At 39.3% G+C, this 27,907-nt stretch overlaps 1 protein-coding gene across 1 annotated transcript; it reads left to right on the forward strand.

Moving 5' to 3' along the window:
- The first annotated feature begins 789 nt into the window (after positions 1 to 789).
- Positions 790 to 27,699, forward strand: mettl24 (methyltransferase like 24). The gene is made up of 5 exons (XM_027177103.2): positions 790 to 1,460; positions 8,878 to 8,976; positions 13,633 to 13,754; positions 20,609 to 20,834; positions 26,265 to 27,699. Exons 1-5 carry the CDS (start codon positions 1,236 to 1,238, stop codon positions 26,583 to 26,585), a joined length of 993 nt encoding a protein of 330 aa, XP_027032904.1. The 5' UTR covers positions 790 to 1,235; the 3' UTR covers positions 26,586 to 27,699.
- The last annotated feature ends 208 nt before the right edge of the window (positions 27,700 to 27,907 follow it).

Here is a 27,907-nt window from a genome sequence, read left to right on the forward strand (position 1 = left end):
CTAGTGCGACAATTGTAGAGTTACGATGTAACTTCTAAACATTTATTATTATTATTATTATTATTATTATTATTATTATTATTTAGTTATTTATAATTATTTGTTTGCCGTTGTTTTTTTTTTTCTTCAACCAGGAACATAAAGAAAATGGGATAAAGAAATGGGAAGATAAAGCAGAAAATAGAAAGAAATTGAAAAAACCTCACCACGCTGTGAGTAGTGTAATTTTTAATTGGTTTAATTATTTTAAATGATTTATTGCCAGACATGAAGAGGTATTTGATTCAGTTCTTGGTTTAAATCTGGTGATAAATTCCGCATTTATCATTTTGGTTAAAATAAAAAAAAATAAAAAAATAAAAGATAAAGTTGAAGCTTCCTTTAGGAACTAGATCCATGCAAAGACTCAGGACTAAAGAAATTCCTCAGCGTCTCATCTCTATTTATTTGGATAGATAGTGTTTGTAAAAGCAACAAGTACAGTATGTTGTGCTTTGACCTTAGGATCATTGCTCGGTTTGTACTTATTACAACACACTTTTGTGAAGGCTATCATTATAATAATACACGTGAGGTTGTAGTGAGGTTCTAATGCTCAGAGTAAACAAGGAAGCATTCCAGATATGTACTGATGACAAAAACATAACTGAAATGACTTAAATATATTACTTCAGTATTAGAGAGAATAATAAGACTTTGAGTATGTATTCGAGAGATTTGAAATTTGATCCCTTTTTGGATTTGGAAACTGGTTCGAGTGGAGATCAAAGAAGGATGAAGGAAATTACTGCTGCCATCTGGTCTAAACCTTATTGTGCCAACACGGCAGAGGCGACAGATACAGAACACAGAACAGATGACTGCTGACAAAGAGGAGAAGAAGGGGAGGTACCAAAAGTTGAGAGGGAAAGAAGGAGTTCCTGGAGTTCTGAATGGAATCTACACACACACACACACACACACACACACACACACACACACACACACACACACACACACACACACACACACACAAGCTCACTCCCACTAATATGACCGTAGATGTTAACACATGGCACACTTTGTAACCAGAGAGTTTTGTTGCTGTGCTTCGACCGGGACGAACAGAAAATGGGATGATAAAACAGAACAAAGATTAAACTGGGGAAAAATCTATTGAAACAGGGGAAGTGGAGAGATATTGTGAAGATCCTGATCAATGGCATGAGAAGAACCGAGGAAGACTGAAGTAGAGGATGAACAGGTGTGTGCTCGCTCGTGTGTGTGTCCTCCTCTCCATCCTGTGCCTTGCTGCTCATTTGTATTTGGAGCTTAAGGGATTTCATGTGAAGAGCTGGAGAACGCTTATCTCTACTAAAGAACCTCAAATGCAAACCAGGACTCAGGCAGTTTCTGTGGAAAGGGAACGATTGAGCGGCTCGATGTCTACGTGCTACCCGACTGCCAGACAGTACAGAAAGGTGAGTGTGTATGCTTTGTGTAGAAGTGCTTTTGGGTGTGAAAGCTACATGCTGAGCGTGCAGCTCCAGGGTTCATTCCTAAACCCTTAAGAGTGTATGTTCCTGTGTCTGTGTGGGTTTATTCCAGGTTATTCCAGGTTCTCCTGTTTCCTCCCACCTTCTAAAAAACAGCTGTGACTGAGTGAGTGTACATGGTGCTCTTTGATGGACAAGGGTTAATTCTACCTTTACACCCAGTTTTCCTGGGAACGTCTCCAGATCCAAGCATTTACTGAAAATGAACAAAGCAATTCCACCGGAGCAACGCTCCTAAATCAAAGCACAAGATGATGACTGATGAGAAAATCTTAATCATAAGTCCTCGTAAGTGCTGAATCCTGGAGGTGTTCTCAGTGTTCAACAGATTGGGTTAGTGTAATAGATGCTTGTAGCGGGATTCATAAACTGTTCACACTGGTAACCCAACCACCTAAGAACTTCATGTGAGATTCCTCAAATTCAATTTATGTTTCAAACCACATTCAGTTCCTTTGGATTTCATATCAATATATAAAAAGTCACAAAGGCTTTACTTACACCTTTTGCTTAAATGTTAACACTTTTTTTTTGTTGTCTCATCAGCTTTCGGTTTTAGTATTTCCTCTTGGATGGAGAAATTCAAATGAATTTTAATGATGTTGTTATTGGATTATTATATTTTTTTTACATTACTAAAGTGCAGCCCCAACTTGTTGCTCTTTTCCATTATTTTGTGTATCTGTGTGTCGTACAAAATCATTCATTCATTCATTTTCTACCGCTTATCCGAACCTCTCGGGTCACGAGGAGCCTGTGACTATCTCAGGCGTCATCGGGCATCAAGGCAGGATACACAATGGAAGGAGTGCCAACCCATCGCAGGGCACACACACACTCTCGTTCACTCACACTCTCACACACTACGGACAATTTTCCAGAGATGCCAATCAACCTACCATGCATGTCTTTAGACCGGGGGAGGAAACCGGAGTACCCGGAGGAAACCCCCGAGGCATGGGGAGAACATGCAAACTCCACACACAACAGGCGGAGGCGGGAATCGAACCCCCAACCCTGGAGGTGTGAGGCGAATGTGCTAACCACTAAGCCACCGTGCCCCCAGTTTTGTTATTGAATTATTATTTTTTTTACATTACTAAAGTGCAGCCCCAACTTGTTGCTCTTTTCCATTACTTCCATTATTTTGTGTATCTGTGTGTCGTACAAATTGGTAAATTCAATCGCTGTCACAAAATGGATTCCAGAAATAATATCCGATTCACAATACGCCCTCAGAGAGAGCGCCATCTGTGTGTAGAAACGTCTTCGATTAGAGGGTAGTAGCGATTATCGCATCGTATCATGTTATTAGATATCATCTGCATATTATTTAAGTAAGTGATCTGAGGGTCGAATTAGTGCGATCTGCGTTCTTAGCGTGTTTATTCATTTCAAAACTTAATCGTTTAGATTATTTTTGAGATGAGAATGCAACTTTGATGTGAGGGTGTTTAATAAATGTCCCACACACAATCACACACACATCATGCTCTGCTATCTCTCACACGTATGAATGCCACACATACCCTTGACTGAGCACAACGGTCATTTTGTCTTATCACTGAATATTCTATTGTCACTATTTTCTCTTTCCAGCTTGATTTTCACCAGACCACATAAAAGCCCTTATTTTCTTCCAGCCTCTTATATAAGCAGCAACAAAAGGCCCATACAAAGCAGCATACCATGTATCTGTTCTCTTTACATCGTTCATTTTTCTCTGAACCCCATACAGCATTTTTTTTTATTATTATTTGACTTTCTTTTACAATTAACCTGCAAAATAATATAAAACGTGATTCTTTGACTGTGAAACCACTGATGTTCCTATCCTACTACCACTGGTTGCCATAGTGATACTGTCTTCACTTCCGTTGGTAGTCGTTGCACTGAGTCACTTCATATTAGCATAAAGTTAAACTTTATTAAACTCAATGTTGCTGGTCATGCCCACATCTGGTGGCTGGAGCCCACATCTGGTGGCTGGAGCTCGCCGGAAGTCAGAGGTCACTCCCTGATACCGCTTCACTTCCCCACATACAGTATCTGTCTGTTCAGATAGAAATATATGGCTGAAATTGACAAGTGCCCATCATAGCAAAACATAAAAAGAAAATGAAGTAAATCCAGAACAAACTTATTACGAGTCATTGATTAATGGTGAAACGGACAAAGCTGAAGACAGAATTTGAGAACTAGTGCACAGCTACACAGTTGTTTAGAATTAAAAATAAATAAAGCCATTCTAATAAACCAATAACAACCATCACATGTATATAGACTTATGTATTGCCATGCAAACAGCCAAAGCATGTAGCTAACAATACTAACATTGAACTCGGCAATGCTAATAGCACTACTAGCAGCTAGCAGCTAGCACTGCTCAACTGGTTCCACCATCTCTCAGGGTAAGATGTAGGCATACAGCAAGACTATTTTCTGTTCTTGCACCGAGGAGGTGTAATGAACTTCCCCTAGATATATTTTTATTTATGCACTGTATGACCTTTATATTTATTCACTGTTCTCCTGTATGTCCACACATCTCTGCACTGTTATAGCCTTTATATTTATATAAAGTATTTTATGTATATGCTTTCATATATACCACTTGTTGTAAATATGCTAGATATTTATCTGCACTTTTGCACGACTGCTACATTTTGCAGTTCTGGTAGATGCCAAACTGTGTACCTGTACAATGCAATGACAATAAGGTGCAATGACAATAAAGTTCTATCTATCTATCTATCTATCTATCTATCTATCTATCTATCTATCTATCTATCTATCTATCTGTCTGTCTGTCTGTCTGTCTGTCTGTCTGTCTGTCTGTCTGTCTGTCTGTCTGTCTGTCTGTCTGTCCGTCCGTCCGTCCGTCCGTCCGTCCGTCCGTCCGTCCGTCCGTCCGTCCGTCCGTCCGTCCGTCCATCTATCTATCTATCTATCTATCTATCTATCTATCTATCTATCTATCTATCTATCTATCTGACTTTTTTAAAACATACTTTAGGTAGGTGTTAATGTTTTTATCGATACACACATTTGTACGTCACTCTGGATAAGGTCATCTGTCAAATACCATAAATGTAAATGTAATGTAGACCTACTGTATGGCATCCATGTAGCTTAAAATAAACCAGTAAGCATTTTTACTGCTAGCTCTACCCTGCTAAAGACCGCTGTTGGTTAAATTAATATACAAAATCTTATACATATATATCTTATAAATTACCCTAACGACCTTTATAGTATTGATTTGAACTGCAATATGAAGACAATTAGATTCTAAGCAGAAGTACACACATTTACATTTACATTTACATTTACAGCATTTGGCAGACGCCCTTATCCAGAGCGACGTACATAAGTGCTTAAATCTCTAACACTGAATACATTAATGCTGGCTCACTAGGTTACATACTTAAGATACCATGAGTTTAAAACATTTGTTCAAAGTTACAATGAAAAAGTGTCAAAGGTTTTTTTTTTTGAGCTGCAATATGAAGACAATTAGATTCTAAGCAGAAGTACACACATTTACAGACATCTGAGAATTTGAACATTGCTAGTAAATGACATTAACCATCTGGACCACACACACACAAAAGCAGTGTGTAATGAGATTACATGCACATAGCTGACCTCCAGTATAAAATATGCCTACTATAAACAAGAAGAGCTAAACAAAACGGCTTAAATAATGCAGCATGAAGGAGATAAGAATGTACACAGGGGTTGGGCAAGTATTTTGCATTCTCCTGTTCCTCTGTTGTGTGTGACTTTGGCATGCTCTCTTATCCAGAGTGACTTACGTTTATCTCATTTATACAGTTTAGCAATTGTGGAGTAAGGGCCTTGCTCGGGGGCCCAGATGTGGCAGCTTGATGGCCGTGGGAATTGAACCTGCTGATCAGTAGTACAACACCTTAATCACTGAGCTACCGTGTGTGTGTTTATTTGTGTGTGTGTTTGGGGGGTTTATGTGTGTGTGTGTGTGTGTGTGTGTGTGTGTGTGTGTGTGTGTGTGTGTGTGTGTGTGTGTGTGTGTGTGTGTGTGTGTGTGTGTGTGTGTGTGTGTGTGTTTGTTTTGGGGGGAGAGGGTAGTATTAGTGTATGAGTTTGACACCTTGGAGATGCAGAACATTAATGTTGAGTTCTATGAGTAATGATGCATTATTCAAAAGTATGTACACCCCTGACAGTCACATCCATATGTGGTTCTTCACCAAACGAGTGCCACAAAGTCGTAATTGTACAGGACGTCTTAATACACTGAAGAGTTACAAACACCCCTTCAGTAGAGGCTCAAACCTGTTTCAGTATGACAGTTCAGCTGAGTTTCCTGGTGACATGGTTTGAAATAACTCGAGCGTTCTGCCTGTCCTCGGTCTTGAGACTAGGGTCTTGGCTAGGGTAGACCCAAAATGAACACTAATCCAGACTGTGTGAGTTCTGTGTAATACAACAAAGGTCCTTACAAACAAAATCGTTTAAGACGTACATCAATATAGATTACATATCTTGCACAATTAAGCCCTGAATTAAAACCAATCAAACCTGTGGAGTCCTACAGGCCAAATCAGGTCCATATGTTCATGTGAGAATGACTCATGAATCACTTATACCATAAAGTGCTCCTAAACCTAAGTCAGATTAGATTCTTTAATAAAACATCATCCTAATCCTGTATGTTAGTTCTGTGGGGTTTCCCGTTGAGCTGAGAGCGAGACACTGAGTGGATTTCATGCTTAGAAATATAAGAAATAATGCGCCTAATATTAACTGGTATTAAAGATTTGAGTGACTCTCATGGATAAAAATACTGCAGATATTTGGGGTTGGAGATTTATACCTGTTCTTCCTGTGATTCAGGGGTTTCCTCTGGTTACCTCTGACAGTCCAAAGACATGGTGTACAGTACAGTAAGTCGACTGGCATCTCTAAAGTGTCTGTAGTGTGTGATTGTGCTCTTAAACTATTACTTTACTGGTCAAGATATTAACCCTTTTTTTCCCCCATACAACATATAGTTTCATGTTTTGCTCACTAAACAGTGCACAGTATCTCAGTTCACACTCTTCCGTTGGCCATGTCTAAAGCCATGCAAGATTTCATTTATTTTCTTCCTGGCATACAGCACAGGGATGACAGATATGGCACAAATGCAGCAGAGATCATTTTGTTCATCAGCTTAATGCTGTAATCGTGACTATAGAAAGCGAGCAGCACGGGCAAGCATGGGCAAGGTGAAGAGGAGAAAAGGTGGGGATCTGTGTGTGATCTTTTAGCTCCGGGGGCTTTTAGCTCACACATACACAGGAAATTGCACAGACTGGATTTAGACTGGCTTTTTTTGTATATCTTTTGCATGCACTACTTGATGGGAAAACTTTCACACTTTGTAATTTGCATGACTCAAATAATAAATATGAATAATAAAGAATAAGAATAAAGGACGGTCCTTTAAACAGTGTGCAGAACAATCAGAAATTATGAATGACTCAATCCACAGAAATATAGTTTATCCAGCATTACAGTGGCGTTTTTTTCCACTATGTAGCTCACTTGCTCTTAAAACGTTTAATGCTCTTAATCCAACTAATGCTCCAAAACACATAAACACATCTCGAAATAAAGTCTCTAACAAGTGTACAAGCTCTACTTTTCAAAAAAAAAAAAAAAAAAAAATACCCTGGTGTTGTTACAGAAGGTGAATTACCATATATAACATAATTAAAGTTTTACCTTTTGTGTCATTTAAAATAAAATCTTCATAATAAATTCAAAATGAAGCAAATATATATATATTAATGGTTGGAGTTCAATGATTTCCAAATGATTTACGAAGCTCCACTCCAGGATGTTCTTTATTCTGAAGATAAAATGACTGACATGAGGCACATCATACCTTATAGCACACTGGCATAACTACTAGTTGTATTAGTTAAAAAAAAAGATGAAATATAAATGACTAAGGCAGTTTAGAAAAAATGTAATTGAATTAAATTGAAAAAGAAAATCTGTTAGTAATTACTGTTAGAAACTTCATCACACCCTTTTTTCTTCTTTTCCTCTGTGTATATATTTTTTGCTCTCAGCAGATTACCTCAAGCCTTTCCACCCAGACATCTTTTTATCTACACAAAACCTTCCACACACCGATTCCCCACACATTTAATCATCATGAAATCATCAAACCCGACTGGACGCGATGTTGAGGATCTTTGTACTGTACTACATATTGAAATATGGAATATCTCCTGAAATGTGAAAGTTTTTTCTATTTTTAACCAGAACATACATAGACAAAACATTCACATTTGATAGGTTTTACAAAACATGAATGTTTTTGTCTATGTTCTGGTTAAAAATGCTGATTAGTCAGGGGTGGATTACATTTACAACAAGCACAGTTTTCCTGAGAAGCTTAACTTTGTATATGTTAGCGGTTGAGGGTAAAGCGCCGTGTTCAAGTGCCCAGGCATAGCAGATTGGCAGAGAAGTGGAATTTGAGCTCACAACCTTCTGATCTCAAGCCCAACAACTTATGTGACTGTTTTATGCACATTTAAATAAATGGTGCTACACAAAACCTAGTTACTATTCAAATAGATCTCTCTCTCTCTCTCTCTCTCTCTCTCTCTCTCTCTCTCTCTCTCTCTCTCTCTCTCTCTCTCTCTCTCTCTCTCTCACACACACACACACACACACACACACACACACACACACACACACACACACACACACACACACACACACACACACACCACTCTCACACAACACATTTGTATCACAGATTATTAGTGCAATCATTTCGAATAAAGAGTAAGAGAAAGTGTGTGTCAGGAGAGGTGTTTGATAAATGACTGCATCTGAAAGGGGGGTCACAGTCGGTGTGTGCATCAATTCAGAATCTTATGATACAAATTACAAACATTCTTTTGCTCACATACTAGAATGAGCTCATTTCCAAGCTCCCAGGAATAGAAATGGGATTTAAATGAACTGCTGGTAAGATGAATATTAAATGAAATTCTTCAGATATATCAGTTTGTCTGTGTGTGTGTGTGTGTGTGTGTGTGTGTGTGTGTGTGTGTGTGTGTGTGTGTGTGTGTGTGTGTGTGTAAGAGCGTATATATATATATATATATATATATATATATATATATACAATATATAAAAATTTTATTTTTCTATTCCCTGTATTTCTGTCAAACAATATGGAGTTACGTTAACCGAGCTGTTGTTGAGAAGGATACTAGTTAAACCTATTGTCTCCATTTAAGCATTCTCTCTCTATATGTGTGTGTGTGTGTGTGTGTGTGTGTGTGTGTAGTCTCTCAGGTGGAAGATAAAGCTGCAGCCATGGGCAAGTGAGAGTCACAGCCTGGAAGATGAGGCATTCAGGTTTCTCAAGTACATCACGACACCACAGGTAAACCCACACACTTGCTTTTATTATAGGAACATAAATTATAGTATAAAGGACATAAATCCAGTAGCATCCCAAGGATGTAAATGAGGTGGCGAATGTGTAGGCGACAGAAGTAGAAGTGAGGCAGAAGGCTTTTGGTGGTCTATAAAGTTTGCAAGTGAAGAAGAAAATCTGCATTTGAAGAGAGCGCTGATATTTGTAGAAAACCACCTACTAAGGGTTGGCACAACATGCAGTCTGTATCCTAACTGAATACAAATACATTATTCAGCTTGATCTGATAATGTTCTAAACTATATACATATAAATACAGAACCAGAACTGTACATGAAGAATTAGCCTGTGTTTATTTTTTGTTTTTGTTTTTTTCTTCAAAAAAAAAACCCCCACACTAAAACACAATACTATACCAACAATTCCAGACACAGGAAAAAGTATATCCATGGTTCCTTGTCTGTCGTTTTCTCTGTCATTTCATGGAAGAACGAGTTAGCATTGCTGTGCATTTCTGACTTTCGACACCGGACCTGGCAACGCTGCATGCGGAATAAATGGCAATTTTATTAATGCTAAGTAGTTCAGAGATGCGCCATTTACTTCAGTTTAGTTTAGTTTAACAGTTTAACACTGCTTTCTGAGCGGTTTTTGTCATATTTCTGTACAACCAATAAAATATATGTATTCATTTAAGGCGCTAAACACAGGAAAGATATAAAAAGCAAGAGATAGCAATATAGTTAACTATCAGTTAACAGCTAGGTTAATGACTAGGCTAATTAACACAGCTACAGGTTATTTACATCAATAGTACTGTGTTCGACAAAAACGTCTGACCTCTGTCTAGGAAGATCCTCAACCCTGCTATGTCAAAATGGCCACAAAACACCACATTGTACTTAATTAAGATCAACACACCTAGACACATTAGGTATACCTACTGTATATACAGTAGCTATACCTATAGAATTAACCAGTTTGTTGATTTGAGAATAAACTCACAATTACTAATGTAATCTAGCTAGCATGTTGCTAATACAAATATGGAGACATTTATGTTATTTTTTAGTTCAGACTTTGCACTTTAATTGCATATAAATTATGGAAAATATTATATTATATTATATTAAGGAAACGTCACGTATACATTACAGCACAGAATTTTCTTCTTCTTTTTTTTTTTGTCCCAGCTTGCTAGCACATGTCGTCCATGATGCAGCGTCCATTAAGCAGGGAGGCTTGCTTAAGGGCCCAACCACCGTAGTTTGGCGGCGCTGAGTCTCAAACCCCACCCTGCCCATTAACAAACTACAGCCATAAATGTTTAAGCCACCGCCGATCCTTAAGCCGGCCTGGAAGATGTGGATAACGATCCTGCTACCTCTCGCATGTTAGTTACTTTAAGCTAAACGCTAGGTAGCATGACATGCCAAAGGTTAAGCAGAATGCAAGGCCAATGAAAGCTAAAAATAAGGTAATGTGCAACACAATAGCAATAAGCAAACAGAGGCACTGAGAGGTAGATTGTAGGTTTCTACAGTCCTGATAGTGAGCTGTGGAACAAGCAGCAGGTGTTAGCAATCACTAGAGGCAGCACACCGGGGATGTGCTAAAGAAGCTGTGACACTTCTTAATACTGTCATTAAAACTAAATGAACATAAGGGAGATGCAGGAAGGAAGAATAAACCTCCCTGATGTGTGATTTGAGCTCGGAATAGGGTGCATAAAGTATTATGGCCTTTTTAATGGCCTCAGCTATCATCCTGACCACGGCTTTGCATTCAAATCTCAGGCTAGATTAAATGAGTAGATAATCGTTTTAGTTGTGAAAGTCCTATAACTTTGATCAGATATAATCTGACATAACGGGATTGAATAGTGAATAAACACCCAAACATCTTACTATCCTAGTAAGGAGCTTCCACTGATATAATTAATAATGCATCTAATTCAGCGAATTTATCCAAAAGGCTACAAATAATGGCAGGTTTTCTCATGACAAATGTTCCCACAACGTCATCTTTACACGAAGATGGAATTGGAAGATGGATTTGTAATTTTTTTTTTTAATTTAAGCTGTTTTATTTCTTTCTCTCTTTCTCTCTCTCTCTCTCTCTCTCTCTCTCTCTCTCTCTCTCTCTCTCTCACTCTCTCTCTCTCTCTCTCTCTCTCTCTCACACACACACACACACACACACACACACACACACACACACACACACACACACACACACACACACACACACACACACGCGATAAGGAGTTGAACTGAATACCTACCACAATATCACGGCAGGACTATACAGAGTCATGACAGGCCTATAAATTGCCAACTACCTTCTCTCTCTCTCTCTCTCTCTCTCTCTCTCTCTCTCTCTCTCTCTCTCTCTCTCTCTCTCTCTCTCTCTCAGCACGCACTCACTGTTGACAGAACAAACTTGGCAGTGAGTCTTGTGCACTGCAGCTGCAGGTGATGAATGAACCCACTTATCTCTTTCCTCTCCTCAGAAGCCAGTATCAGCTTAAACCTTCTCACAGTAACATCTTATTCAGTTGCTTTCCTTCGCAAAATTAGCGGATTATGACTGCCAAACAAAACGAAATAAAACAAAACAATACAGATAACGGCAATAATCCGATAAGCATGTTTACATGCACTTAAATAATATGATAATGCTGAGGAGCGCAAGTCTGCGTGAGGTGTTCGGTGAGGCTTTCTCATAAAATACATGGTCCTTCTGTACAGTCACTTTAATATATTGGTTAATAGTTACTGTAAAATATTTTCCTCTTAATTGGGCTAAAATGTGACTTTCAGTGTGAACACATTAGTTAAATCACTTATACATCAAAATAACCTGCTCTCTTCACCCCCCTATATCTATATGAATATCTTACAGAAGGATGTTGTTATCATCACCTAAGATGCAGTTCTGAATGTGTGATGTGAAGGGGAGAAAAGGAAGCTCTTAAAAATGTTGATTAAGGAGAGAATAAAATGTACCAAGTGAAGGTGAGATTATATTTTAAGCAACGAAATGAGTTTAAAATAAAAGCAAGAAAATAGTCGTTAACTGCAAGCAAATCATGCTTTTCAACCTTATTTATAGTGAAGTTGCAAAGATCTGGTCCTTATCTACTCTAGGTCTGTTACACTAGTTCATTTACTGCTTTCATTCATTCATTCATGTCCTACCGCTTATCCGAACTTCTCGGGTCATGGGGAGCCTGTGCCTATCTCAGGTGTCATCGAGCATCAAGGTAGGATACATCCTGGACGGAGTGCCAACCCATCACAGGGCACACACACACTCTCATTCACTCACACACTCACACACTACGGACAATTTTCCAGAGATGCCAATCAACCTACCATGCATGTCTTTGGACCGGGGGAGGAAACCGGAGTATCCGGAGGAAACCCCCGAGGCACGGAGAGTGAGGCGAACGTGCTAACCACTAAGCCACCGTGTCCCCCCTCATTTACTGCTTTTTAGTCTTAAAATAATTTTGTTAACTCTTAATTTGTATATTTTTTAAATCCTCTGTACTTCCTTGGCTAATTTTTTGTGCTGCAATTTCCTAGCCTTGAATGTTCACATTTTCAAGTTAATTTCTTTTCCCTAGAGCAGCGGTGTCCAATCTTATCCAGAAAGAGCCGGTGTGGGTGCAGGTTTTCATTCCAACCAAGCAGAAGCCACACCAGAGAGTGTTAGAGTCTACTAAGGGTCTACTTGTTGGGATGAAAACCTGCACCCACACCGGCCCTTTCCGGATAAGATTGGACACCGTTGCCCTAGAGCGGGCATCACCAAATGGCGGACCGCGGTCCGGATCCGGACCGAGTTACGGGTCTGCCCGGACCCGTAAAAATTCTCCGGTTAAAAGTACTCTGGTTTCCTCCCCCAGTCCAGACATGCATGATAGGTTGATTGGCATCTCTGGAAAATTGTCCGTAGTGTGTGAGTGTGTGAGTGAATGAGAGTGTGTGTGTGTGTGTGTGTGTGTGTGCCCTGCGATGGGTTGGCACTCCATCCAGGGTGTATCCTGCCTTGATGCCCGATGACGCCTGAGATAGGCACAGGCTCCCCGTGACCCGAGAAGTTCGGATAAGCGGTAGAGAATGAGTGATGAGAATATAAGATTCGGACCTTTGCTGGGAGGAAATTTTAGTAACTGGACATCTTTGAATATTAATTCAATACCCCTGCCCTAGAACATCATCGCTACCTGTGTTTTTAATCTTACTCACACACCTGATTCTCAAATGCAATCTAAAAAACATGGACCTTGTTCTCCTGTCACACGGTGGCAGTAAGCAATCAGTGTAAAGCTGCAAATCACATATTGTTTAATTATAATTAATTTCTTCCAATCTCCTAAAAAACATACTGATAGTGTGTGTGTGTGTGTGTGTGTGTGTGTGTGTGTGTGTGTGTGTGTGTGTGTGTGTGGTGTTCTGGAGATGCATCCCATTTAGGGTGTATTCTCTTCTCGTGCCATGTGTCTCTCTGGATCCACTGTGACCCTGAGCATATGGACGGCTGCATATGGAGGCATCAAATATTGTATTTCGTTACACCGTGGCAATAAATGTGTAATGAAAAAAATACTAAAATGTGAATAGTGTGTGTTTGTGTGTATTTTGTGATGTACAGGTGTCCTGTAGAAATCCTGCAAACAGTCTGCCAGCTCAGGGATCATGGACACTATGTTTGGATAACAGATTCAACTTGGCCCGAAGCATCAACACCAAACACTGCCGAGTCTACTCACTCGGGTGCGTTTCAATACCTTTCCCTTTCACACACACAAACTAACCACACAATATCAGCGAGGTAAGAATTACAGGAAGACACTCTCATCAGTCAACAATAAATGCAAATTGTCAATCATCTCCGTTAAGTTTTTGCACTTTTTTTTTAGCAAGAAATAACATTGATGGAAGTTTGGAGGTAATTAATGATATTTCAAGCGAAAGTAAATAAAAGGATTCTTATTTTTGGTCCACACTAAGATATAAAAACCCCACACACTTTTTTCACAAGGTCGTCTCTGCGGTGAAGGTTGTTCCTGGCTCATGTCCAGCGATGCTGGATATCTTGCCATCTTGGCTCCATCTAATTCCCTGACTACTGTCTCAGCACATTTTTATATAAGTATTAGCCCTCCTCTCTCTCTCTCTCTCTCTCTCTCTCTCTCTCTCTCTCTCTCTCTCTCTCTCTCTCTCTCTCTCTCTCTCTCTCTCTCTCTGTGTATAGTCTTTTAAATATGTGTGCAGCTGTACGCTAATAACCCAGACCCAGATATTTGGCTATTGCTGTAATCAAATCAAACTGTACTGTAACACATGTTTATGGAAAAGTCACTGTTTGTAGACACCTTGGTCTATTTTGTATACTTCTTTTTATAAACTTCACAACTGCATGGTCTTGAAAGTGCCAACGATTGTCTGGATTCAAAGTGGAGAGCTTTAGCCTTACATCAAGTTCCACATGGTTCCTCTCCTCTCATATCATCTCAGGGACTTTTTACTCACCACCGTCACCTCAGTCTTGATCATTTGAGATAAATGTTAGAGATGAATAGTAACTTAATTTGAAACCTTATACTTTTTATTCTGTTTCTATGCTTCTGTAAAGCTTCTTTGAGACAATGTGCATTTTTAAAAGCACAACACAAATAAATTGAATTGATTTGTAGGGTTTAGGACTGGGGGGTACGGTGGCTTAGTAGTTAGCAGGTTCGCCTCACACCTCCAGGGTTGGGGGTTCGATTCCCACCTCCGCCTTGTGTGTGTGGAGTTTGCATGTTCTCCCCGTGCCTCGGGGGTTTCCTCCGGGTACTTCAGTTTCCTCCCCCGGTCCAAAGACATGCATGGTAGGTTGATTGGCATCTCTGGAAATTGTCCGTAGTGTGTGTGTGAGTGTGTGAGTGAATGAGAGTGTGTGTGTGTGTGTGTGCCCTGTGATGGGTTGGCACTCCGTCCTGGATGTATCCTGCCTTGATGCCCGATGACGCCTGAGATAGGCACAGGCTCCCCGTGACCCGAGAAGTTCGGATAAGCGGTAGAAAATGAATGAGTTTAGGACTCACGCTCTTGCCCTTGGCTCTGTCTGTCACATTCTTACTGGGATTTTCAATTTCACCTTCTTAAAACAAAAATCCATAATCTCACCTGTTTTATCCTTATTTTATAGAAACTTATTATACAGGTACTGTTTTGAGCTAATTGTAACTTTACATGCTAGCCACACATCTGGACCAAACAAAAGTATTATACGCATGTGCTTTACTTTTCAGTTGAAGTCAGGCACGAGAGACACAATCTCACAATTTCATCTGAACACAATTAGTTACAGACCACAGTGACTGTGGAGCAGGGCAGGGCCCATGCTGGGTGGACACTGAAAAGTATGTATTTTAGTGAGTTATCTCTTTGACCAAGGTTAAATTCAATTACATTTTATTTGTATAGCACTTGCACGATGTTACAGAAATTTATACATAAACCTAATGAGCATGCCAGAGACTACAGTGGTGAGGAATAAACTCCCCAAACTCACATGAGGAAAAAACCTTACAGTGAAAAGTGCAATCGTGTAACTAGAAATTCATTCTAGATTCAACATGAATTTCATGCTGTTACTGATGGAGCAAAACTGCAGGCAAAGCCATCTTCATGGTTTCATTTCTTCTAAGTGGCACCATCCACCATCTCCAGGCTGTCCATGTGGAGACGTCCTCATCCTCAAAGGCATAAAGAGGCTTCTAAGTGATGAGACTCCAACAAGAAATAGGACATCAGAAGCAGAAGTGGTCAGGATCACGGAGATATCAGGGGTAGCGTTTTTAGCTCGAAAGAGATAAAGAGAGAGAACGAGAGAGAAAGAGATCCTTGAATTTAAGTTCAAACCAGATTTCAGAATAATCAGACACCCATGTACTGACATGCCTTTTAGACAGGCACTGTCTTCACCACCATTCTCATCAAAACACTAATATCTTCCATCCCTTCAGGGCAGATTCAGAGATGTGTTATTTCTATGCCAAGGTGCATGTTGCTAGGTGCTCATCACATTCTTAAGACGCTGTCGTGACACAGAGCTGTGAGGGACCGAATACAGACATGCCAGGGTGGAGAAAAAAGTGCAAAAAGGACAGCGCTTAATCCCGTCTCCGCGATGAAGGGAGGGTTGCCATCAGAGTTACGTACTGTACGATGGGGGAACTGGTGAACATCTTATTTTGAAGCCTTGGAATTCCTTCATCTCACCTGGTCCACCTGACACTTTTTGGTGAGGTAGGAACGCTAGAGAGAAGATAGGGCCAAAGCACCTAAATATAGGGCTGGAGTCTCACCACCACACCCAGAGTGGTGTTGATATGATGGTGGCCCCGATTGTCCGGTTGGAAGAGAGCATGTCTGTTCAACAAGTCCATCATTTTTTGGTTTTGAGCATGAGTGAGATTGTCCCTTCGTAATGGTCAGGGATCCACATACTGTACTGTACTTTTGGCCATATTGTGTCTTATGTGTCTTACTTTCATAGCCACTATGCAGATGTGCCTCAGATATCCGCAGTGGTGTGTTCTCATCTCTGATCCCCTGCACCAATACCAATCATTTCTATACCGACAGTATAAACATTGCTCTGATGCGGAGCTTATTTAACATTTAATGGTGGAAGACTTCAGAACTTTTAAAGTAAAGCAGTTGCTTTCATTTTTTTGTCTTTTTTTAAAAAGCTTTTTAAAATGAGAGAAAGAGGTAAAGAGAACAGAAAAAGAGTAACTCTAGTAAAAGTAACTCATGCATCATACCACCTTGTCGGTGATTATTATTCTACAACAGCATGCCCTGAAGTGTTTTATTCCATGGAAAATGATTTCATGTTTAAATATCTTGTATTTCCTAGCTTTTTTTTTTTCTTTTTTCTTTGTTTCCCTTCAAACATGATTAGTTTGGGTTCTGTGCGTTGTATTGTTTCTCGTTTTTTCGTACATGCTTTTATTAACTGAAATTAAAACAGCCTAAAAGCCGCTATTTCATTTCTCATGCACTAATTTGTAAAGCCGATAAGTATATTTTTCTGTGTGCTTAAATCTGGTCCCAGCTGTTTGAGCCGTCTTGTAGAAGCCGTTCGATTCCTCATGAGGTAAATGTTAGAAAAATGGGTGGGGATTATACAGCAATTATACCCTTTTATAACTTTCTTTGTAAGAAATCCAACACATTTGGCACTGATCACATTTTACATGAGAATGAGTTGGAGAGATGGAGTACCATGGAAGCCACATTGAATTAAAACGGCTCATCAAAACAGCAAAGAGGAAATTAATGTCTTAGAAAAAAATTTTTATTATTGAGGCTAATGTTTAATTCATAGTCAAAGCATCTCAGGGCAAGTACACGTCTAGATAATATCAGTAGTTACCCTACAGCTCTGTTCTGCCTTTCAACACCTCCCAAGCTCCTTGACCAGAAGGTAGAGCAGATTGGAGGGTGTTCAATCCAAAGTTTTTGCCAAAGCACAGCTGTGTGTCTTACTTCTTACCTCATCTTTGTAGTTTGTTGCTCTGTTGCCTAATCATGCAATTATCTTACTCTGGGTTATCAATCAAGGTGATCGATCTGTCGTCTTTGCTACTCAAAAGTGCAGCTGGGAGGTTTTAGAAGAACCAGTGCATATGCATGAATATTGTTGAAACTTGCTTTGTACTAGAACTTTGAACTTTTTTTTTATTGGTTGTTGCTTCCTGTAAACCTACAGACGTCTAACTTGATTCACATTTATCCCCTGGAGTCTCATCATCTGAGGATGAGGATGTCTCCACATGGACAGTTCACTGTGGATATTGCCACTTCCAGGAAGATGGATTTGGTCGTCATATTAAAACTAGAATAGATTTTATTTTGTACAAAAAGTGTAATGTGTCTGTCTGTGTTTTCCCCTTGTTTCTGTCTGCCGTCTCTCCCTGATGTTAATTGTTGACCCCGCCCACCTATCTGTTACCATGGACACTAATTACATTCATTCTCTTCCCCAGGTGTTTTGTCTTAGTCCTTGTCTGTCTCTGTTTTGTGATTGGTTCTCGTTCACCATATATACTCTGTCTGTTCACTTCAATGTTGTTGGTCGTTGTTGGTGTGTGCATGTCCATGTTCCCGTTTCCTGTTTGTTCCGCGTTGCCTGCCTGTTTGTTTGTGTTTTGTTTAGTAAAAACCTCTAAACTGCATTTGGATCCTCACTGTCTCACCGTGTCACCTCGTGACAAAAAGTACACGGTTATAAAGGGAAATGAATTATAATCAGATTGTCTGGTGTCACCCAGATGAGGATGAGGTTCCTCGTGTTATCTCAGGTGGTTTTCCTCACCACTTTATGAGGGATAATTTATAATTTAAAACCCTCGATGGATTCAATTCTATACAATGTAAACTTAATAGTCTACATGCAATATTATAATCTTCAAAGGTGTAATAATGTGCAACCTGTAGTCTGTCTGAATTACCAGGGGGAAAAAATGCATATGCTTATTATTCTTCCAACCTTTAAGAAGGTCTGTAGAGGTGAGAAGCTTGGTTGTTACCGTGACAACCAGAACCGCATCTGCTGCAATATCACATGTAATGATTTTGAATTTCTGCAACTATTTTAGGTATTAAAATCTCCTGTGAACGTAAACTTGTGTTAAAAGCAAAGTGCCATCTAGACTTGTACATTTACAGTGGGCTGTGACCCCATAACCTGGGATATGCAGAATTGGGTAAGTTGTGGCCTAATGGTTAGAGAGTCTGACTCATACTCCTAAGGTTGTGGGTTCGAGTCTCGGGCCGGCCACGACTGAGGTGCCCTCGAGCAAGGCACCGAACCCCCCAACTGCTCCCCGGGTGACCAGCATAAATGGCTCTCCATTGCTCCGTGTGTGTGTTCACTGCTGTGTGTGTGTGCACTTTGGATGGGTTAAATGCAGAGAACAAATTCTGAGTATGGGTCACCGTACTTAGCCGTATGTCACGTCACTTTAACTTTCAAATGGCGGACCGTGGTCCGGATTCGGACAGAGTGACGGGTCTGCCCGGACCCGTTAAAATTCTAATATTATCATATTAAGCATCTCCTTATTATAATCTAATATTATAAGATTATATAAGCTATATGATATTAATAAAAATATAAATCTTTCGTTCATGCGCAGTTAATCGAGTTATTATGACAGGAGTGTCATCAAAAGCCAAGCCAAAAACAGATGGTTTCTGTTCCATACTCCAGAGCAGAAGGTGGCAGTAATGCACCTAATTACACTGGCAGGACAATTAAGATTCAACCTGCTGGCAGGGCCCAATGACCCCTGAGATAGGCACAGGCTCCCCGTGACCCGAGGTAGTTCGGATAAAGCGGTAGAAAATGAGTGAGTGAGTGAGTGAACTGCTGGCAGGACAGTTACATGTCCATTTCTCTCACTAGGAACAGAAGATGGAAAGGGAGTAAGGAGAGGTGGAAAGGAGAGAGGAAAAAGGGAGCTGCTCAAAGCTCTGCACTTTTCTTTTATTCAGTAAAATTCTGCCCTGTTCTATTTCACTTGAAATGTCCTTTTGCCTAAAGTTCCTGTGTTATTAATGTAGATAATGTTTAAAAAAGGGGGGGCAGCTTAAAAGTCTTTTGTTTAATTTTGTTCTTAAAGATTAAAAGCACTTTTATTTTATTCGAAAGATTCTGAATGTTTTACATTACTTGAAATATAGGCCCTAAGTTCAGGCTGCTCTAAGCTGTTTGCACTTTTTATTTATTTTATTCAGAAGAAATTCAGTGTCTGTTGTCTGTTACTTGACATGTAGTAAAGACAACTACAGGATTGTTTTCCATTCAAGTGCCAGACAAGTTCAGACTTTGAAAACACTTGAAATTTAACAATAAATTATATAGAAATGTATGTGCGTTATTGATTTTATTAACATGAGGGTGCACTATTTTAAGTGACAATATTAGATTCGGACCTTTGCTGGGAGGAAATTTTAGTAACTGGACCTCTGAATTTTAATTGAATACCCCTGATTTATAGCGTTCTGTAGACACTGTTGTCCAGAGCGACTTAAAGATGTGGGGGTTTTTTAGGTCACAGAGTAATAATAACATCAGTCTGTCAGTCTCTGTTTTGAGAAAATATACAACAAGGTTTTTTAAAGTGCTAGTTTAAGTACTTCAGGAAGGGGCAAATTTTTAGACGTCTATTAAAGACTCAGCTGTTTAGACAGCTAGGAGGAGTTGGTACCACCACCCAGCTGCCAGAACAGAGAAGAGCGTACCATTATGTGTACCTTCCTTATGTCCTGAGAGATAGTGGAACCAGTCAAGCAGCGCTGGAAGATATGATGGAGTGTGGTGCAATGTGGGTTGTGATAAATGTGCGACCTTTCTGCATACATGAGCTCACAGATGCTCATGGTTGGCTAGTGATGCTGTGATTGACAAGAGAGAAAGAGAGAATACTTTCCCTCCCCCATGATAGCCGTGACAATATCAGGAAACCAGAAATGATTGTCCAAAGTGCTATTCACCAGGTTACAGGACGTTTCTATGAACCGAACACTAATAAACTGCATTCTCTTCCTCTCGTAACTTTTTGCAGGGTGGGAGGAGAGGATAAACAATTGGAGAAAATATTGGCTAAAGCAGGATGTGAGGTTCACTGTTTTGACCCGAGTATCAGAGAGGCTCACCTGCAGGACTCGCGCATGTGGCTTCATCGGCTTTCCATCGATTGGAGGGACCTGAACCCTGCTGTCATGAAACAGAGACAGCACAGCAGCACCAAGAAGCTTTCCGCTGTCCTCAACCACTATGGACATAGACAGGTAATGCGCAGAACTATACACATTGCATAAGTCGGACAGCGAATCGTGATAAATTCATGTAAAACAGGTATCAGTGACCTATTTCGGAGCTCATTCCTCGCGGAATACATTTTACATTTCATTAATATGCAAATGACCTCTTTTGACCTCTTTTACCTCAATTTTTATCACTAAAGTAATGTTAATCATTATATCCAGATATACTGTAGCACCTTTCTGATCATGTTTTACACTTGAGGAGAAACGTAGGGAATATTACAAAATAGGGAATATTACATTTTAAACAAGAAACTAACATTGTCAATGCTGACTTGGAGCCTTTTTTCTCTTTGCGTGTAGTTTTATACCTGTTTAGGATGTAAAGATGATACACGGTTTCATTTATACCTTGAGCAAAAAAATAAAAAATGGATTGAAAACTTCAGAACAAAAAATGACAAGGTGCAGAACTGGCAGCCGATGAAGGGTTTTTTTTAAGTTGAAAAAGTAGAATAAGTCACCTTGCTACCTCGTTTTATATTTATTAAACACTGAAAACATGGACAGTAAAGAGTAAACACTCAAAATGTGAACATTTCAAATCCCTTTCCAGAGGATATGAGGAAACACCAGCTTATTCAGAGGCATTGCTTATATACAGGAAAGTAAAGCAGTGATATTCCATATACACCATGGAATTTCCTGGCCTTGATTTAGTGTCTATATTACGGTCAGTGTACAATAAAGTATGGCATAATTATATAATTTAATGTGATATTATCTACCTAATATATATATTAATGTGAAAAAAAAAGGTAAAAAAAAATGATAGATTGTTTGGTGCGGAATAAACAGTAATAAATAAGCATTGCGAATTAACAGCATTGAGAATTAACACCTATCTCAGCATTGAGAATTTACACCTCAGTGTCGGTTAACTGTCGGTTAACTGCCCGGGTTATTGAATGCCAGGCCCTGGAGGAAAAAGTGTGCGATCCTGACTCTGAACCATCAGAGTCAAAACTAAATAAACAGTAATCTTTTATGTGTTAAAGGAAAATTTTCATCTTCGTGGCAAACCTACTATTACATTGTGTGTGTGTGTGTGTTTTCTCCACCTGCTTCATGGGTTCTTCCCTGGTTCTCTGCTTTCCTCACCTAGTCCAAAGAAATGCTTGTAGACTGACTGTCATCTCTAAATCATCTCTAGTGTTTGTATTGTTGTGTGATTGTGTTTGTGTGTGAATGATTGTGCCTTGACTCTAGGTCGTTCTGCACCTTTTGCCACGTTCATCTGGAATAGACTCCACATTCCCTGTGACACTCTGTACGATAAGCACTACAGAAAATTGAAATTAAATGTTTTCCTGTAACCTTTTTCTGGTTTAATCCAGAGAATAGCTTCTAACAGTTCTGACTATATTCTCCGGTGTAACGAGGACGTGAGCGCCGCCTTTACTCCGTCTTATCAACCGTCTGAGACCTCGGGCCTGAAATATAACAGTCATCCAGCCGCATCCTTCACAAACCGTTTCTGACAGAAAGAAAGATTTCACGCCGTCTTTTTTCAAAACGATAACAGCTACAGTGATTTATACACCGTGTCTTAAGATGCCAGTTTTTTTGGACACTTTCATTCATCACTCAGCCTCCTCCCTCTGCCACTGCTTCTCGCTGCATGAACAGGAGTGTAATCCTGGCAAATTAAATTCAATGCCTTGAACAGAAGAGCCTACAGGCCAGGCATCGACGTGAAGTCAGTGCCTCATAAGCAGGGATGATTGATTTGTCTTTCATAGACAAGTATGAGGAATACATGCATATTAATGCTGGAAGGTAAAGCTTAGAAAAAATATCTGGTGGACACATGATGTTCCAGTAATTACAAAATTACACTATCATCTTCACTTTGTTAGCATGACTAATAAGATCTGACAGAAATCTACTCCTTACAGCCTCCTTATTGACACCAGGGTAAAGAGCTATTCGGATAAAATCTCTATTACAAACTTGACCTTGCCAAAAAAGCAGCAAAAGAAAAAAACAGCAATTATAGACAAAACAAATTACTGTATAGACACAACAACTAACATAACAATATACAAAGAAATATAACAGAAGCAACATCCAACATGGCTGTACTCAAATTTATTTACATGTGCCATTAATTCAACCACATGCTTAAACATGCTGCAGACATTCAGCTATAAATGTCTGCAGCTACAGTATAAACATATATCACTGGGGAAGTCGTGACCTAATGGTTAGAGAGTTTGACTCTTAACCCTAAGGTTGTGGGTTTGAGTCTCGAACCTTCCCCAACTGCTCCCCGGGCGCCGCAGCATAAATGGCTGCCCACTGCTCTGGGTGTGTGTTCACAGTGTGTGTGTGTGTGTTCGCTGCTGTGTGTGTGCACTTTGGATGGGTTAAATGCAGAGAACGAATTCTGAGTATGGGTCACCGTTCTTAGCCGTATGTCACATCACTTCACTTCATAATATGCCAGTATTTACATCCAGATTGGGTGAACATTGTAGGAATGACATCACTTTCTATTTGGTCCATGACTAACTGATAAAACTGATATAACTAAAAAAACGTTCTTATTTTTCAGGCCACTATTAAGTTAAAACTCCTTAACTATTCATTTTCCTGGTTATTTTTTTATAATGGCCTTAGTAGCCCATCATATCATTACATTCTACCATTAAATGATTAAATCATTTTTTTTATATAATAATCTTGTGTATTCGATCAGAGTGAGTGTCTAATCTGCTCAAAATATTGAAAACAGACCACATCAGCTAGCTAGTAATGATAAGATGGAGGGCTAAGGCTTTAGTGAAATTATTCCAGTCATTCCACTAAAGTGAAATAAGGCCAAGAGGGTGAACAAAGCAATAACATTTAATCGTAAAGCAGAAAAAAGCAGCAGAAAGCCATAAAAATCTAATTGCACTTAAATACTGATTGCCAATAAAACAACAACGACACGTGACAAAGGTTAGCATTTAAAGGCCTTGATGTGCAAATAAATATAGCAGGATTTGAAAGTCAGTTGACTCCAATAATACAAGAAATACACAACTTAACAATATAATCAGCCAGTCTTCTTAATTAGTTTTAAGCAGTTCTAATGACATACTCATTGTGTGATCTGCATAAGACTCAAACAGAGTTGTTTTTTACCACACAACTTCAGAATTGTGGCTAGTGTGTATTTGATCATCAGCGATATGCACATTTGTTCTGGCATTGACCCAAGTGCTAGATCACACAGTCAGATGGCACACGTACACAGTTACATAACACCAATAAGCTTCACCTAACGCTCTGAAAGCAGGTCACGTTTCAATAAGAAACTCATAAAACATTTAAGCATCACTTCAAATGATGACCAATTCTGTTGGAAAAAGCTAAAATCCATGCAACTCTGCCTTGAGTATAAATTCACAGATATGGAGGTTTGGTTGAAGAGTCTATCTTTGTTGTGCACCTCTTATAGGTTATTATTAATCATCTCTTTAATTTTCACGTCATGTAGATTAGCTCTTCTCTTTTCTTCCTTCTAAATTCTATGCCTCAATGTGTAGATGTTGTGAACTTTCTTTGCTTTATCTCCAATTCAGGCCACCTACACTGTACATTCTAGCCTTACGTTGTTCTCCTTCAGCCAGCTGACCTACTTTGCGTTCTTTGCTCTTATTACCTCTTATTTCTAGCCAGTGATATTTCATTTAGCTCCAAGGACAGAAACCATGCTGAACCAGTTTTAAGACTTTTTTCCCAGGGAAAACTAGATTGAAACACAAGGTGGAGAAGATGTACTTTGCCAGAGCTCTAGTGAAATATGAAATCTTTCACAGACAGTCAGAAGCCTTTATTTTTGTCACATATACATTACAGCACAGTGAAATTCTTTCTACACATGTTCAAACTTTGGAGGTTGGGGTCAGAGCAAAGGGTCAGCCATGATACCATGCCCCAAGGGCAGAGAGGGTCTTAAGGGCCTTTCTCTAAAGGACAACAGTGGCAGCTTTGCGGTGCTGGGCTTGAACCCCATCCAACAACTTAAACAACTTAATCACTTAAAACATCACTGCCCAAGAGTTATCTATCTATCTATCCATCCATTTATCCATTCATTCATTCATTCATCCATCTATCTATTTTCTGCAGGACTTATCCTACACAAGGTCAAAGGGATCCTGGAGACTATCCCAGGGGTCTTGGGGCACAACTCATTACAGGGCACGATAACACAATAACACAATAACAATCACACACCCATTTATACCCTACAGCTCAATTTTAAAGAATTCAATCAGCCTACAATTCAGACTATTGATTTAGACTAGTTTAGGAAACCAGAGAACCTGGAGGAAACCGCTGATGCACAGGGAGAACATATCAGCTCCACACACACACACACACACACACACACACACACACACACACACACACACACACACACCGAAACACAGGGAAGAGGGCAGGAATCAAACCCCCAACCTTTCTCATTCATAAAATTAACCAATCAGTCAATCATGTGGCAGCAGTGCAATGCATATTAACGTACAGATACAGATCAAAAGCTTCAGTTAATGTTCACATCAAACACCAGAATAGAGAAATACCCAAATCACACCTAAACTAGGTAGTTAAAGATGATAAACTTCCTTTCCAAATGCAGAGCTACTGCCTGTTTTGTTTTTTTTCACTACATTCTGAGTAAAAGTGTTGTGTATGAAAATCCCAGATGTTCAACCGTTTCTGGAATACTTTTCTTCATCTTCTTCTTCTTCTTCTACTTTCGGCTTTTCCTGTTAGGGGTCGCCACAGCGAATCATCTGTTTCCACCTAACTGTGCACTCGACATCCCCTAATCTCACACTCATGTCCTCTTTTAACACATCCATATATCTCATATATCATATATATCTCAGGCCTTCTTATTGACCTCTTACCTGGCAGATTCTTCTCCAACATCCTTCTACCAACACCATGTCCAAACCATCTCAATATAGTGTCTCTGACCTTGTCCCCAAAACAGCCAACCTGAGCTGTCCCTCTGATGTGCTGGTTCCTAATCCTGTCCATCCTCGTCACTCCTAAAGAGAACCTCAACATCCTCATCTCTGCCTCATGGCTTTTCATCATTGCTACAGTCTCTAACCCATACAACAAACCTGTAGCTGGTCTAACTACTGTCTTTTACACCCTTCCTTTGATTACTGACAATTCGCATGTTTAAATTTGTTTTATGCTGGATGCCCGTCCTGCCGAAACCCTCTATATTTATCCAGGCTTGCGACCAGCACAGAAGTGACTGGCTTGCAACCCCTGTGGATAGAATAGATTCTTATATACTCAAACCAGCTTATCTGACACCAACGACCTCACCTAGGACAATACAATTGTGATGATGTTTGTTTACTCTTTCTCTCTTAGGTAGACGTGTTGAAAATGGACATGGAGAGTGCCGAATGGAAAATCTTAGAGAATCTGATCCTGGAAAATGTTTTACCCTCAGTAGGTCTCTTGCTCCTCGAGGTCCACCTGCACTGGGCCGGGTTCGAAGTGAGCGGCAACGATCCATCCGTAGTGCGCTACTGGTTCAGTCTGCTAAAGGAGCTGGAGAATACACACTTTCACCTGTACCACAGTTACAGAGACTCAGCAAAACCACATCTCTTCCTTCAGAAGAACCTACACAATGCAAGCAGTGCTTACATACTGGGGTGGGTCAACAGGTGCTACTCAGCACGGTGAGATTGTTTGGGTTAAATCGATTATATATATATATAATATAAGGAGTCAAAGCAATATATTATTTAAAAAAGTTAGTACTTTTTTTGCAAGCAGTGTATTTGAATTCTGCATGTATCTCAACTGCAAGCTTGTGTACCGTAAGAAGAACATACACATATAGCAAGAAGGAAATAAACTGCAGTGGAGTGGATCAACACAAAGTACTTGATATGATAATTAAAAAGAAATCAAAAAAAAAAAAAAATTACAGCAAGCTCTTCGACCAGAAAAACGACATTTAGCTGACATTTGATTTGAAATACTGCTACATTCAAATGAAGGCATGTTCACTATTTTCCAGAGAAAATTCCCACTCGAGTGTTTTCTAACAGAGTCTCTGTAATTGAACATCACATCTAAAGGAATTTACTACTCCCCATTTTGACTCACTGCCATCTCCAACATTTAGATTTACAAGCAAAATCTCTATCCACAAACATTACGCAGATGCTCAGAACGCTCAGGTCTATTACAGCTTTTCCACAGTTTATTGAACTTTTCCACATTTTGTAGGATTACAACCTGGAAATGAAACAGACTTTATGAGATTTTTACCATTTGATTTAAATAACTCGACTAACATTATTATTATTTTTTTAACATGGCCATTTTGCCAGTGTATTTTTACCATTTTTTTTACAAAAGGTATATGTAATACATATTTTCCCATGAGTTAAAACTCTAATACACATTTATAATTAAGACTTTTAATCTTAAATTGGTATTAGATTTCAGAATTCAATTAATGCTCACAAGATACAGAGAGGGCTGGGAAATTAACTCAAAAAATGCTCAGAACTGAGGAAAAGAGTACAAACTAGTGACTTAGTCTTAAGGGACAAAACTTTAAATAAATGGACACGCTGGCCCTCTGGTTGTGGCACAGTGTAGAACAGCACAGAAGCAACCACAAAAACAAGAACTGTTCAGCCACACTTTAAGGATGATAACATCTATGGTTAAAATTAATGTTAACCCTTGTATGATGTTCGGGTCTGTGGGACCCATATTCATAAACATCAATAGTTTTGAAAAACTTTGCTTCCTTGTAAATTTGTTGATTTTTTTTCCACTCGTGACTTAAATTTATAGATTAAATTTGATTTTCTTTTTTTTTTAATTACATTTTATTAAAAAAACAACAAAAAACGAGTAGCACTTTAATTAAAAAATGTGATGTAATAAAGGTAAAGGGCAAATATTAACCATATATGCTGTTTATATTGCTTGTAATTGGGATGAAGTAAACATCTGTAGAGTATTTTAACATAAAATTTTTAATT

Source organism: Tachysurus fulvidraco, chromosome 9 (assembly GCF_022655615.1).
Source record: "Tachysurus fulvidraco isolate hzauxx_2018 chromosome 9, HZAU_PFXX_2.0, whole genome shotgun sequence".
Taxonomy (NCBI): domain Eukaryota; kingdom Metazoa; phylum Chordata; class Actinopteri; order Siluriformes; family Bagridae; genus Tachysurus; species Tachysurus fulvidraco.

Excerpts from the sequence above, each read along its gene's own strand:
- mettl24 (XM_027177103.2), top strand. The coding sequence starts at position 1,236 with ATGAACAGGTGTGTGCTCGCTCGTGTGTGTGTCCTCCTCTCCATCCTG. Across the intron at positions 8,977-13,632 it reads AGTACATCACGACACCACAG|GTGTCCTGTAGAAATCCTGC; the intron begins GTAAACCCACAC and ends TGTGATGTACAG. Across the intron at positions 20,835-26,264 it reads ACCACTATGGACATAGACAG|GTAGACGTGTTGAAAATGGA; the intron begins GTAATGCGCAGA and ends TTTCTCTCTTAG.